This window comes from Glossina fuscipes, unplaced genomic scaffold (assembly GCF_014805625.2).
Source record: "Glossina fuscipes isolate IAEA_lab_2018 unplaced genomic scaffold, Yale_Gfus_2 2, whole genome shotgun sequence".
NCBI classification, from domain to species: Eukaryota; Metazoa; Arthropoda; class Insecta; order Diptera; family Glossinidae; genus Glossina; species Glossina fuscipes.
In genome coordinates this window covers 18,410,141-18,424,527 of record NW_023998416.1, presented here as the reverse complement: position 1 = coordinate 18,424,527, position 14,387 = coordinate 18,410,141, and the positions used below count along the sequence as shown (strand labels likewise).

The following is a 14,387-nucleotide window of genomic DNA, read 5'->3' as shown; positions in this document are numbered from 1 at the left end:
AAATTAAGCAGAGTTAAACATCATTAAGCATTATTAAACATTGTTAAAAAACTAGTCATTTATAAATATAATTATATAAAATTGTAATTACCTTCCTTTTTTTCCTTTATGGCATGGTGGGGGCGCACTGTTTTGTAAATTAAATAAAAGAAAGTTAATTAGTAAAGGTTACATACTGACATATAGAATAATATATTTATTTTAGAATGAAGATACGTTGACGTCCAAGGTGACTACTTCTACTTCTACAGGAACCTGCTTCTCTGAAGAAGGCAAGTCGCGACATTACAGTTGCCTGCACGCGCTTGTCCAGGTCCCGTTCCACCATGTGTACATAGAGATAAAATTTTGCCAAACAAGCAACGCGTATCAGCATTCTAATGGAAACAATTGGTAGGGTTCATCCAGCTATCATTTAGTTTGAGTTGTAAATGTTCCCTAAAGTGGATGGAAAGCGCCTATTTAATGAAATGCCTCCATTGTGCATTCATCAACATGTTATTGATGTCAACGGGAAAGAATTCCTATAACGAATTTTAAACAATTTTTTCCCATCAAAAAGTTAGACTTAGAAATTGAAATTTTCCACGTTTTTGGAAATTACAACGCTAACGTCATTAAAATCGTCATAACGAATGATACGAAATTTTATCAGTCGTCGTTTAAGCAACTAGGAAGTTAGCACTTGCTAATAATATTGTGGACATTTTATTAGATGTGGCATTTATATGTAAATTTCACGCATTATTGGGCGATATATTGCGTGATATTTGCGTGATCATCTCTGTATGATTTTTAGTTTTCCAAGAAACATATCAGAAAATTTGAAATTTATAACTTCTCTTCAATACAAAAATAAGGACCGATCAATAATACAAATTAATTTTACTAAGCTCTGTCTTTTGTCTGTGCTAAGATCAATTTGCTAATTTCTCTTGCTTGCAGTGGTTGGCAAGAACTGTCACAAACTTCACATATTCTAACTGCGTTATCAACATCTTCCTTTTCTTTTTTTTCTTGAAGGTAGGCAAAGCAAGAAATTTTAGTTACAAATATTATTCTAAAATATCTCGGAACTTTTGAAATTTTTGAAATAATCATAACGAAAATATGATATAAAATAGAAACTAAAGGCGCTTTATGTACATATATTTTTTGTTTTCTTGGGATTTTTCGATTTTACTTGTGATGTGGACGATGCTTAACTTTTACTTATGGTGTAAAAACTTCGTAATTATTTTGCGTGGATGATGTTTAATAAACTAAAGTCGACAATATGGTGCAGCGTTTGACCTTGAGGAGACGTCTTTCCTACAACACTAAATCGAATAGAAGGCGTATGTAAGTAAACAAATGCATATTTGTACCTATGCAGATTCTGAATGATTAAATAAATGAAATGTTTTTGTTGCAGTGTGCGTACACCAGGTGGGCGCCTAGTATATCAATACGTCAAGAAAAATAAAACTGTGCCTAAATGTGGACAGTGTAAAGAGAAATTAAAGGGTATTCGCCCTACACGCCCCTGTGAACGCAGTCGACTGTCTAAACGTCAAAAAACTGTCGCCCGTACGTACGGTGGTGTTCTTTGCCACGGTTGTTTACGCGAGCGCATCGTTCGTGCTTTTCTTATCGAAGAACAGAAAATAGTCAAGGCTTTGAAAAGCCAACGCGAAATGATGGTTAAACCCGTCAAACCTGTGAAGGCTGTAGAAAAGAAGCAGAGTAAAACAGCTGGTGCTGCCAAAACAGCATCTAAATCGGCCACAAAAAAGCCCGCTCAGAAATCAACCGGTAAAACCAAAAAGTAGAAGGAATTTTGGTTTTGTTCGTTAGAATATTTTCTGAGATAATTTGTGTTTTTTTTTTTATTTAATAATAATAAAAAGAAATAAGTGCGCGAAAGAGTTTAATGATAAAAACAAAACTGCAAAATTCACTTAAGGAAGTGTGTGAAAATTTGTGCAGAGCTTGATAAGCGATGGTATAAAAAGTGGAAAGATTTTTAATTTGAAGAAAAGAAAACGTGGAAAGAGCATATAATTGTTCTTGAAATAAAACAGAAGCTGCACGAAGGGGCAGAATAATTCGTATATATATGATAGGAGTACTGTTTCAGATCCGAAAGGAAGAGGGTATTTAATGTTAAAATTTTTTGAACCACTAATATATCTGTCGTCACGCATGGATTGTGGCAAACAGAAAGGGGGTCACGCTAGGTCTTTCTATATTCAACATTAAGTCATTGATGTGTTTTCTTTCATTTCTATTACGAAGCAACAATGCTTTGTGTAATTTCATATATTGATTGCAATGATAACCCATGTAGGCGGGAACATCAAATCAGCAGGAGACAATGAGTCTGAGAGAGTTCAAAATTTTTTACGTTCTTGAGATACGAGTAAAAGGCAACTGCTGGGAATTTCTTGTTATGTCAATAGAGTATGTTTAATGCTACATATAGTTAAATAGTTCAACTGCCGATCAAAGCGAGAAGGTAAACTTGTTAATCGGGTGGGGTGATTGCAAAATTTACGAAAGGTTGTAAAGTCTAGAAGACTGCATTAGGCAAAAACAGATTGCTTCAAACCATAGTTGATCAATGCCAATAAATTTCATACTAGGGTTTTATATCCTGTTTTTTTCAACAAGGTTGTGCCTAAACTTCGGCTTTACTTGCGTCTCAGACAATGCAATTGCAGTTAGTAAAAGCCCATAAATCCGATAATATGGACGAACGCATCGAGTCATTGCAGATAGGAGGAGCAGTTATGCAGTTATGTTTGTTCAGAGCAAGTAAACGGCAATATTAATGTCTCTCGGTCTATAGGAGTGAACCGTGCTTGCCACATGGTGTTAAGTATTTTTAGAAATCGCATTCTTTTTATTAAGGAGTGCTCCTGTTGTGTTTGGATCTTCAACAACAGCAACTCGTTTATAACCGTTTGAACCGAACCTTAGTCTATCTATTATTATCTATTTTAAGATATATAGACATTTTCGTTTTTCACATTATACCTTTCAGAATGATTGTACTGGAACGGCTTTTGCTGCGCTGGACATGTATCTTTTTCTCTTCCCTATAATCTTGAACAGGTTGAACTATTGGATATGCTTATTGTTCAAACTGTTTATAAAAGCCGTTAATCGGCTATATAGAAGAATAAGAATATGAGAAGAATGTGCACAAAGTTGCTTGTAATAAATAGAAAAATAGACAAAAAGTGGCAACGCATTCGTCATAAGGTCTGTCAAAAAGGCAAAACAGTAGCGGATTAAACTGTAAAAAATGCAAAGCCGTCGGCATATACAAACTACAGTCAGACTCATCGGGGCAGTCTAGCGAACCACTGCAAAAATACTCAGCTGGTAAGCAGGTGCCGTCAGCACAACCCCAATAGTCCAACTTTGCGCAAGTAGCCTTATCCAATAGCGGCTTAGGTATAGGAGTTTCTAATTTAATAATAAACTGTAATAAAACATTGTACAAGTGTGTTTGACAAATTTAAAAATTACCAAAAAAATAGCTATACTTATTAATAAAAAAGTAAAATTTTAAAAATTAAAATAAAATTGTATAAATATTGTTTATGTAGTGTAAGAAAATGTCCAACAGAACAAAGCATTAATAATTTTTACCGTTTTAAATAAAGTTAACATTTAGAAATTAGGTATATAAGAGACGAACTTTAAAAAATATAAGAAAATTGTAAGAAATTAACAGTAAGTACATTTTATTGATGTTTTTATTATGTATACGGTAAAAGGAACACTAGGCAGTGTTTCAGAATTTTACTTTGAAAAAATAATTTGTTTCTCCTATAAGGAGGAAGTATGCTTATTTGCTGTTTGATCTAATTAAACGTCATAATAAGGTAAACCATTTCTTTTGTTTTTTTTTGGAAATTTCGTCCTTTCTAATGCATGTACGATGCAATGTGATATAAGTACATTCTTCATAAATGTCAGCGCTCTATGGAATTCGGAAAAATGGCGTTATTACGCTGTCAACATGTTTATGTATACGATAAAAACACTACGCGGTGTTTCAGAATTTTAATAATTTTTTCTCGCGTAAGGAGGAAATGTGCTTATTTGCTGTTTGATGATGCGTGTTGATACATATTGGCGGCTTATAGCATACTTATTTTGCCATGATCTTTGCAACACCCAAAAGAAAACTTTAGAGAACCTGTAAAGTGAATATATTTTTGATTAGCGTTCAATTTTAGTTATGCCCGTCTGTCCGCCGGCGTGGTCCCAGACATTAAAATATCAACTTCGAAATTATTAAAAACATAGAAAGTTTTTGCATGCCGGTTGGTATTGAAAATGGGCGAAATTGGTTCGCTCACAGTGAAGAGCAAGCTGAAAGCATGTCTGTTTCTCTAAGTCAAAATTTTCGAGATTTTGCTCGTTACTCACAAATTATGAAAGACAGAATAAAGATAAGGTTTTCTAAATTTATTTTATGGAGTATCCTACTGTGCGGGTTCAAAAATGGAAGAAATCGGCCGCGCCCATGCAAAGCTAGAAATGATCAAATATTAAATTTTTTCACTTCTTGACTTTTTCCACTTATTCGGCGTAAGGTAAATAGAGCAGAATGATGGCGATTACTTTGAAAATTCTATACATAAAGATGCATTGTCTTTAATTCGAAAAAATTGGTGTGATCTTCAATCCAGTCCATATTCAAATTATTAAAATCTTACGTATGTAACTACATTTGTTGTTTTCCAAACCCGTTGTGAGACGTCTGTACACATCGACTGAATTCGATTTTATGTTTTTAATTTTATTTTTCAACCACAATATCATTTAGACATGTGCTTTCCTGACCTATCATAATTTTAAAAGCCGACAGTTCTTTTCAACAAATATTTCAATATTGTCTGTTAAATGCACATTGTTCGCACCTGCTATATAAAATCAGAGTTATTTCGAAGGCTGCGAATTCAAGAATATTTACGTATAGCCATCGGCGAAAAACCAAAGTTGGCTCCGTATCGGCTTCCTGGCACGGTTTTCCACACCACCCATGAGGTACCGTGATAGGCGCGTTGCCAATTGTTTTAAATGGCTGGCTCCCCTTTAAGCCTACACCATTATATACTTACTTTAAAATTATAATAATAACATTAATTATCACGTTATTTGAATTAAATATATCATGCATTATATTTACAATTTTATATACTTATTATCACATTATTTGAACTAAATATATCATGCGTTATATTTACAATGTTAGCGGTGAAGCCCCGCTCTGAGATAAATAAATAACTATAATAACAGTATGAAATATATTCCTATTATCTATTGTTTGTGAAAGTCGAGATGTTGTGGACTGCTCTCTCCCTCCAATTCGTTCCGCTCAAGGCTAGTTGAATGATGTAAGACAGTAAACCCCTTCTATGTTTGTCCCCATTTGGGCAGGATCCTTTCTCTTTAAAGAAGGGGATTCGGTCGGCAATGGTCGCCGTAGCACGTGCCCGCATATTTTGATCCGGCATATATTTGTTGTATACCAAGTATAAGAGATGGTATACTTCTTTAAATAGTGTGTTAACATTTTCCTTGATAAATTCTGGCTTTAAATAGCCGCTTGCCAGGATGTCGCTGTCATTTACGTTTTTAGCCACATAATGGCGGCCCACTCTCAAGCATGCTTGTCTTTTTTTCAGTGCCAAATCCTGCATGCATGCCTGGCACCGTACATTATCCCTTATGTACTGATCTACTCCATATTCTGTCAGTAGCCGGAAATATTTGTGGTGTTCAGGTGTCCTTTCTTCGATGTCGATGTCCTCATACGCCACGCCATCCAGGCCGAACGGTCGAAATTCGTCGTCGGCCTGTTCTTCAAGTCGATAGTTAAAGTTTTGGATGACGTAGTAGTCGTCGTCGGTTGTCGATGTCATCCAAAACTCCTTCTCGTATTTCATAAACCGTTTTATAATTTGGATCATATCCCGTAGTGTTCGCAATCGTGTTCTACTTGTTGGCGCCATATTACATATAATCCGCTCCAATAAATCTTGGCTTACCCTGTACCCTGAAATTGAAATATCAGGGTAAGTCTGCAGCTGTTCCTCCACTATTTTGATGAAATTGGTTGCAGTCATTTGGATTGCATTCGATGTCTCCGACTTCTTTTGCTCCATCTTCATATAATTCAATACGTATTTTAAATTTTTTTTATTTTGCTCCCAAGTATCCTTATTCAGAGTGTTTCGATGTAAAACGTTTGTAAATGTGGTCATCGCATGAATATATTTATATGTCCTCATTACCTTGGAGCCGCCTGTGGTTTTTGAATCAATTGCCGATCTTAAAGTCGATGGAGTGATGTGATCGTAGAATGCGATGATATCGTCGGGGTGCCGGCGGAAGGGTGCGACGATTGTCGGAAAAACTCCTTTATTTAGCCAGAAGTTGCATTTGGCCAAGTTTTTATCTTTTAAATAATTACTTGCGTTTTACCCATTACGTGACACGTAGTCGAATTATCCATACGCCCTGGACTGCCTTCCAAATTTTTCTCTTCATTCTTCAATCTTCAATTTACAAGAAGATATGCCTACTGAGCAATACCAAACAATACTACTCCTATGGCCTCCTCAATAGCAAACAGAAAAAAGATGTCAGTAATTCGCTATGACTTTCCTACGTAAACGTTGTGGAGATTTTTCGAAGAAAATAGACCTACGTACGCATCAGTTATAATGTTCCTCCTGAAGGCATTAAAAAAAAGCCGTCGGCATTGAAAGAAAAAAAACAGTTTAAGGGAAATAATAAATTTGAAATTTGTAATTTCAACAAAAATTATTATTATTTATTTAATGACCGTTATTCCAAAGCTTTTGAACGTATTGATAATTTGTGTAAGAATGTGGCACAAAAAATGTAGCTTTAATGGGACAATTGTTAGGATTCCGCCTATTACCCTTAAAAAGAGTTTGTGAAAAGAACTCCCAATTTTCAAAGTTCACGGGACCATCAAATGTTAACAGAATCATTTGGGGCACTGATCGAACATCCAAAAATCCTGGTATGTGAGTACCATCTTTAGAGCAAAAACAATCCGGTAGACGACAATAACGGAGATCACACGTTGCGTTGCTAACAAGTCTAAGAATAGGAACAAGTTATCAAGATAGAAGTTTTGTTCAGTTTTGTGTATGCGTTATAAATAATCTCCAAAAAAACATTTCTATCTTTATAGTTAAAGATAACGAGTAGAATGCTTTCTATAAACTGCTATTCTTATTAACGTATCTTCGGCTAGCTACGTTCTTTTATTTTGATTTGCTGCAATAAAGGGGGGTTAACTTCGTTTCCATTTTTTACATTCATTTGTAGACCGCGATGACTGTAAATCGATAACATCTACAAAATTTCTATCGTGTAATCTCTAGTTTGTGAGAAAATGGCCGAAAATTCATTTTATACGCGCGTTCGTTCCTTAAATTTTGCGCGAATATTGTTAATTATAGCTCTTCAATGTCAATTTGAAAAAGGTAAGTCCATCTTACCTAATGGGATATAGAAAATTTTTTGCAAGTTTTCGCAGAATTTCGTACAATTCGTGAGAATTACCTACAGACATTTTAAGGCTTCCCTTGTGTTTTTCTATTTGTTTTTTTTTATTTTCAAAAGAAGTGTCAAAATGTATGATTGTCTCTTTCTTACAACTAAGAACTGAACAGGTGTTTTTTTTTTTTTATTGCTTATGTTTAGAGGTTTCTGGTGTTGCATTGTTTAAACGGGATATTGTGCAGGAACGTTTTCTTCATTTAATTTCTTTCAAGTAATTTGTGAATTGTGAATACTTACTGCAAATAATAGCCTGGATATAGCAATTTGCACGTTGATTACCAGTTTTCTCCTTTTATTCATAAATTAATCTTTTGTGATGTTTATTGTGTTTACAGATAGAGAATAAATCATCTGGAATGCACATATGTAAATAAACGATATTTTATTTACGGTGCAGATGATACGAAAACTCGACACGGTGTTATCATACCACTTGTATAAAAATTATCTATCGGACAGGATCAGTTTTTCAATAGATGGCGCCTTACCAAAATTTTAATTGCCGGAAGGTTTAGCTGTATTAAATAAAAAATCCATACAATTCGAAATATTTTCAATATTTATCGTAAAAGTACAACAAAACATCTAAAAATTATTTACGTTGACTTCTTTTAGGCGAATATGTAAGTTTTTGTTGGAAATATCCGATATATGACTATGAAAAACGAAATTATGTGTTTATTGTTGTTGCGTATATCGCGAACTGTCACAAATAGCAAGGACCTATTTGTTGTTGCTTTGCCATGTGTGAAACGTTTGTAAAAAAGTTTGTTTACAAAAACCCATGCAATCAAATCGCCGTCAAACTTAGACAAGAAATCTCGAAGGGTCTCTTGAATGAATTCAAATTTTTGGCCGATGATAGAAGACATACTTGTCAAAATGTCAATAGCGATATATCAGTTTCAGATATTTGGCGTACCGGGAGAATTTTTCGAGGAATTACTTCCTCTCATTGTTCTATACCCACGCAGCTCTTTAATGAATTTTCTGACAAACTTCTGGTCCAATAATGTCCTCCGTATCGTGTGGTAAGGAACGCGATAATTTCTTGTTAAATGCCATATCTCCCTCTGAACTTGATGGCTCAGGCTTAGCCAAGCTTGTTTTCGTAGTAATCATCGCATGATGGTCAACATCGAAAATAGAATAAACGGCGCTCAAAAGCAATTCCTTACAATGTAAAAGACTAAATCTGTCTTATCCGCTTTACAATCGGTCAACGTGGCGGATCAGTAGTATGCAAAAATTGGTCAACCGCGGAACAAAATACGTGACGAACGTATAACACGCAAAATGAATAAGACATTAATTAAATTCGCGATAAACCTGGCTTGTTTTATTATTTAGTATTAGTCTCTGATCCGATCTGAGCTTGCCTTTTCGTCTGATGTATGCCCGTGGACAAGCGGTATTAACAATGGTTCAGACCGGATCACTTTTTCTATTCCTGCCCATATAATGTCCTTTAAAAAATAATATTTCAAATTTCGCGACAAAAATCGCTTACTCATAGAAAATCGGTATTCTAAATTGGCGTAAAAACTCTGAATGGGATGCGGCAATTTTTTGAAACATTTGCCAAATAACAATTTCTACGCAAACTTAATGGTCAAAACACCTAATTTCCAATACTTCTTGGCAAAAATTCGTTCATAATAAAAGTTAACCTTACCGACTTTGGACCGAATTGGTCTATTTTTTGATTCCCAGCCCATATAAGAATTCGAAACCCATATAAGAATTTGAAAAATAAATCTAATTTTTAATACTTTATGATGAAAATATGCCCTTAATAAATCAATCATAGAGAATTTTGATCAAAAGGGCGTATTTTCTTATACATAACAGCGCTCATGAAAGCAAACTGTTCTACGGTGCGATCATCTAATTTGAGATCTGTTATGGCAGAAGCAACTGAAAAGTAATAAAATCTTTGAAAAGTAAATTTTTTCCATACATACATATATATATTTTTAAAACTATTTTATAAATAAATTTGTTCTTTCTACGCAGAACACTAGCTTGTCCATTCTGGATTTACCCAATTTTAGAAGAAGAAGTATTAAGTTTTTCAGAGTTCGGTGATTAAAACTAAATGAAGCCTAGATATAATTTGTTTGTTAAAGAAGGAAAGAAAGACCGGATGACCAGTCTTTCTGGCTTAAAAAAACTGATTTTATTAAGAAACATTAATGGACGATTTTTAGACCTTCTATACTTTTACTTCAGCTAGAGAGCTGTTGTTCGGAAATCGCAGAGAGAATTGTTACTAAAACAAGTAGCAAAGTTATATTCGGCGGAGGCCGAATCTCGCATACCAACCACTATCCTTTTCGCATTCTACTCCCCAAGTTCTCTTATTCGATATCCATATCGCTGGTATTTTATTAAGAAGAAATTAATCGCGGTGTCTATCATATTCATTTTAAAATTATCCAATTTTTTGGCAGATAATATATCTTCGTTTGAAGAACATACAAAGTATTTTTAAACGTTCTCTCTTGTTTGCCTTATTATAAATAAGCAAAAAACGTCATAAAAGTGAAAAAAATTAAATTTAATCGACTGTAACTTTTTTGGGCATGGCCGATTTTTTCCATTCCTGCATATAAATAGTGGAATTTATCATAAAATAAATGTGGAAAAGTTCAGCCTTCTAGCTTTAATAATCTTCGAGTAACGAGTACAAACCACAAATTTTTGTTAAGAAAAACGAAGTTGCGTCCAGTTTCCGCTCCGCAGCGACGGACAGACGGACAGGCATGGCTATATCAGTTCAGAATTTCGCGCTGATCAACATTATATATACTTTATACGGTGTTTGAAGTTGGCTTTTGGGTGTTGTATACATTAAGGAAAAGAGCAAAATGAGTATATCCCTATCTTACAGTGGTGGGTATAAAAAGTAAGTCAACATCTTATTAGGATGAAGGAAGTTGACTTGGTTGAAAGTGGCTAGTGTCATTAAATCATAGTGCACAAGCAAGCTTTAAAGACCCCATTAAGTATGTAAGTTCCCGCCCAGTTTCAAATTTGGAATGCACCTACACATATGCGCCTGCTCATTTGTTCATCTGTCTGTTTGCGTAACTTTGTAATATTTGTGGTAAACATTGGCCCGTTAGCGATTGCCTAAAAATTTACGAAAGAAATTGGAATTGATCTAAACTCTTCAAAGGACGTGCCTATAACGTCCGCATGTCTGTAAGACAAAAACTTCTATTTTGTAAATAGAAGAAATCAACGGCGCGAAAGGTGCTGAAGTGCACAGATACGAAAAAAACTTAGGGAACAGTTAGGCATAACCGATTATATAAAATGGGAAATATACAGAAGGTATCAAAATAGGTTTCTCACCGAAATGAGTAAAAAATCGAAAAAGGTAACGTCTGCTTAAACTTGTTAAGGCGCTACGAAAGGTGTAGATATCTTTATAAAATTATGAACATGAACGATGAAAAATTGGTCTTATTCGACAATCCTAAACAAAGAATCTGTGGGTTGGGCCCAAGGCAAACATACGCACCCCATGCAAAGCCAAATATTCATGCCAACGAAGTGCTACTACATGTCTGGTGTGATTGGAAAAGAATCATCTACCACAAGCTTCTAAACCGTTGTGAAACTGTTGTATTTGAACGACATCAAGACCAACTAATCAGTTTAAATGAAGTGATAGAGGGAAAAAGACAACAAAGGCGGAAGGGAAATCAAGAATTCATTTTGCCTCATGGTAATGGCTGACCACACACGGCGAAAGTGACCAAAGCAGTTTTAGCTTAGGCTTGGAAGTTTGACCGCACCCCCATATTCTACAGCCTTTGTCCCTTCCGATGGCCATTTATTCAAATCGATGCAGTCACACCTGGCACCTTAACGTTTCGCAGGAGTTGGCGACGTCCGAAAGTGTCTCGATTACTATTTCGCTATTTTGCCGCCAGAACATTCATAAGCCGATCCGATAAACGGTAATGACCATAGATAATGATTTCTATTATTAAAGTCTGTGACAAGGATATCTTGGACAAAGCTGAATGTTATCAAAAATTTATTTACCCACCTAATATGTTTATTTAAATTACTCTTGGCTTCAATTTAATAAAAATATTTTGCTTTGTTCTTAGAATTATACCATATTCCAAACTTAAATCCTTCGTGTGGGTAACGGGTAGAACGCGATAATTTCTTAATATGGCAACTAAAGCAGCTTTAATTTCTAACATTGCAAATTTTTGACCTGCGAACATTAAGGAAGACAAAAAATGTGAAAAGTTATTCTTTAAGCATCTCGAGTTAAGATACGAACCAATGCAATTTCTCGAACCAGCGCTGAAAGGCACAAAAGCAAATGGATGCATGTTGCGTGTATTCTCTGCCAAAAAACGATCAGGTTTAAACACGGAGGGTTCAGGAAAATGTTTTGGATCTCTCATAATGTCAATGATATGAATATTAACTTGCGCGTTTCTCGGTAAAATTAAACCGTTCAAAACTGTTTCCTTGATACACTGCCTTCCTATAAACGGCACAGGTGGATACATTCGCAAAGTTTCCTTTATCACACATCCCAAATATTCTAGCTTGTTAAAGTCGAACACGGTCAAATTCTCAAAAGCGGCTAAATAAGAAAGAAGCGATTGAAAACGCATGTATGTTTTTATGATAATTTTCGAGTCTTACTAAGATTTTCGATTTCCTGATAGCATCTCTTTTGTATATCTGGATACTGAGCTAGGTTCAATAAAGCAAATTTGAGACACGTTGAAGTGGTGTCATAGCCTTCGAACATGAACGTATCCACTTCCTCACAGATACCTTGGTGATCTATAAGTCCTTGGGCTTCATGAATTAGTAGTGTGTCCAGCAACGCGTAACGCGTTTTCGCATAAGAATTTCTAAAAAAAAGCCAAGAGTTGATTTCTCGCTTGAGCAGAGAAAACTTGACGATATTCTGCAATACGAAATTTGTAACGGAAAAATAACCATCGGAATTCACATTCATACGAAACCCTCGCTAAAAAGTTCTCGTGCCTATCATGGCTGACTGTGTGCTTCAAACAATACATAGAATGTGTCGGTTGTGTGCGACTTCCAGACCAATCCTGTCAAAAGTACGTAACAAGAGAATAAAGCCAACCATAGTCTGTTGAAAGAAAAACAAGCAGATCCAGGCGGAATTTGCTACTGAGTTGGGTATCACAATGTGTCAACAATAAAACAGGGTTTAAGAAAACCCTTTTATGAATTGTCGTTGCTTGTAATTGATCGAAACGAAAATTTCAATTGAACACTTGATAAATCCTAATAGAGCAATTACTGCTCTTGGAAAAAACTAATAAAAAGATAATTTCAGAGAAATTCCATCTGCGTACTTACTCTTTATCGATGTTGCATCTGTTGCCGTTCTGGAGGAATTCTCTTCGCTTCTTGTTTATAATTTTGTCACTGAAATTGTGAGTGATTTCTACATAATGCTTACTCTTTTTATATTGCCCGAAGAGATAAAATATAGTTTCGTAATACATCAGCGGATTACAGGCTCTTTCCACTATTATTGCTTCAACGTTATGAATAGCAGCACGATATTCAATATCGCCGGCAATGCCGGTTAATTTAACGCCTAAGGCCGTCTCTGAAGGAAAAAAAGTGTTGAAATGATTATATACTTTCTCATAACTTTTATCACAGATTGCGCACCGCACACGTTATTTAAGGAGAATTCGTTTATAAAATCGTTAACATTGATTCTGTCGTGCTGGAGATAATTCAATTTTTCCAGAAGTTTTAGACTTTCTTCTCTGAAAAACAAAAATGAATTCTCATCACGTGGAACATAAGAAGTATTTATCTTTACTTGAAAATTTCATTAAATGTTTGCAAGATATTGAAATGAAAGGCTGGCGTTAAAATTCTACGTCGTAAATGCCATTTTTCTTCTGAAAATTTATAAAATATATATTAATTATGTATGTTATGTAAGACTCTACAGACAACTAACCGTGACTCATTAACAGACCATTGCCAAGGAAAGGCTGGAGAAAGTCATACATAATTCCTTTAGTTGTGAGGGTTTGACTTTGAAATAATTCCTCGATATCTTCGGCATTAATTATGTTATAAATGGAAGTGCTCAAGAAATGAAGAACATAACTACGTCCCCTTGAAAATTTGGCCCAACCACGGGTGAGTTCAAATAGTTTTCCTATTTAATTATAAAACACTGCCATTAAGAAATGATATTCGTTGGAAGAGAATTACGCTAACAAAGTCACACCTGGTGTCACGTTCAGCACATCGAAATTATTCCCGAAAATTGTTTTACCCGGTATAATGCAAACCTTTTCTTCCAAAGGTTTTCCATCCACACATTTTATACGTTTACACAAAGCTAAGATAAAATAATGTTCATTCACTTTACGTAAAAGTATTATTGAAACGATTAGAAGAACAACGAAAAATAGTAACATTTTCTCCTGTTTTTGGCCTTACTCCAACTCCAAGTGTATTCAATGAAATTTTGTAAATAAGACTGAATTAAAAAATTGTACTGCTGTTGCTTAAATATTAAATAAGGTTTTGCGCGAACTTGATGACCGTTGAACCTTTGTTTTAAAAGATACTGTAATTTTAAAATTAATTATTTTCGCGATCTCTGAGCGTTATAAATAAAATGCTCACAATTGCATCATTCTTAATATTGTTCATTTCTTTTTGACTTTTGATAAGAATCACATTTTGATTATGTTACGGGAGTATTATGCTTAATAATGCTGGCCGCATCT

The 14,387-nt window shown here is 34.9% G+C and overlaps 2 protein-coding genes across 2 annotated transcripts; one reads left to right on the top strand and one right to left on the bottom strand.

Annotated features, from left to right (window-relative positions):
- Positions 1-924: 924 nt before the first annotated feature.
- Positions 925-1,905, top strand: LOC119633257 (60S ribosomal protein L34-like). Its single transcript, XM_038026706.1, has 3 exons — positions 925-1,023; positions 1,269-1,341; positions 1,415-1,905. The coding sequence occupies exons 2-3, from the start codon at positions 1,277-1,279 to the stop codon at positions 1,809-1,811; spliced, it is 462 nt and encodes a 153-aa protein (XP_037882634.1). The 5' UTR covers positions 925-1,023; positions 1,269-1,276; the 3' UTR covers positions 1,812-1,905.
- Positions 1,906-11,609: 9,704 nt separating this feature from the next.
- Positions 11,610-14,131, bottom strand: LOC119634215 (probable cytochrome P450 4ac1). Its single transcript, XM_038028248.1, has 8 exons — positions 13,880-14,131; positions 13,604-13,807; positions 13,460-13,541; positions 13,303-13,403; positions 12,982-13,237; positions 12,286-12,500; positions 11,912-12,223; positions 11,610-11,842 (listed from the first exon to the last, which is right to left on the bottom strand). Exons 1-8 carry the CDS (start codon positions 14,070-14,072, stop codon positions 11,679-11,681), a joined length of 1,527 nt encoding a protein of 508 aa, XP_037884176.1. The 5' UTR covers positions 14,073-14,131; the 3' UTR covers positions 11,610-11,678.
- Between the last annotated feature and the right edge of the window lie 256 nt (positions 14,132-14,387).

Excerpts from the sequence above, each read along its gene's own strand:
- LOC119634215 (XM_038028248.1), bottom strand. The coding sequence starts at position 14,072 with ATGTTACTATTTTTCGTTGTTCTTCTAATCGTTTCAATAATACTTTTA. Across the intron at positions 13,808-13,879 it reads TGTGCTGAACGTGACACCAG|GAAAACTATTTGAACTCACC; the intron begins GTGTGACTTTGT and ends ATAATTAAATAG. Across the intron at positions 12,501-12,981 it reads AGATGCAACATCGATAAAGA|AAATTCTTATGCGAAAACGC; the intron begins GTAAGTACGCAG and ends GCTTTTTTTTAG.
- LOC119633257 (XM_038026706.1), top strand. The coding sequence starts at position 1,277 with ATGGTGCAGCGTTTGACCTTGAGGAGACGTCTTTCCTACAACACTAAA. Across the intron at positions 1,342-1,414 it reads AAATCGAATAGAAGGCGTAT|TGTGCGTACACCAGGTGGGC; the intron begins GTAAGTAAACAA and ends TTTTTGTTGCAG.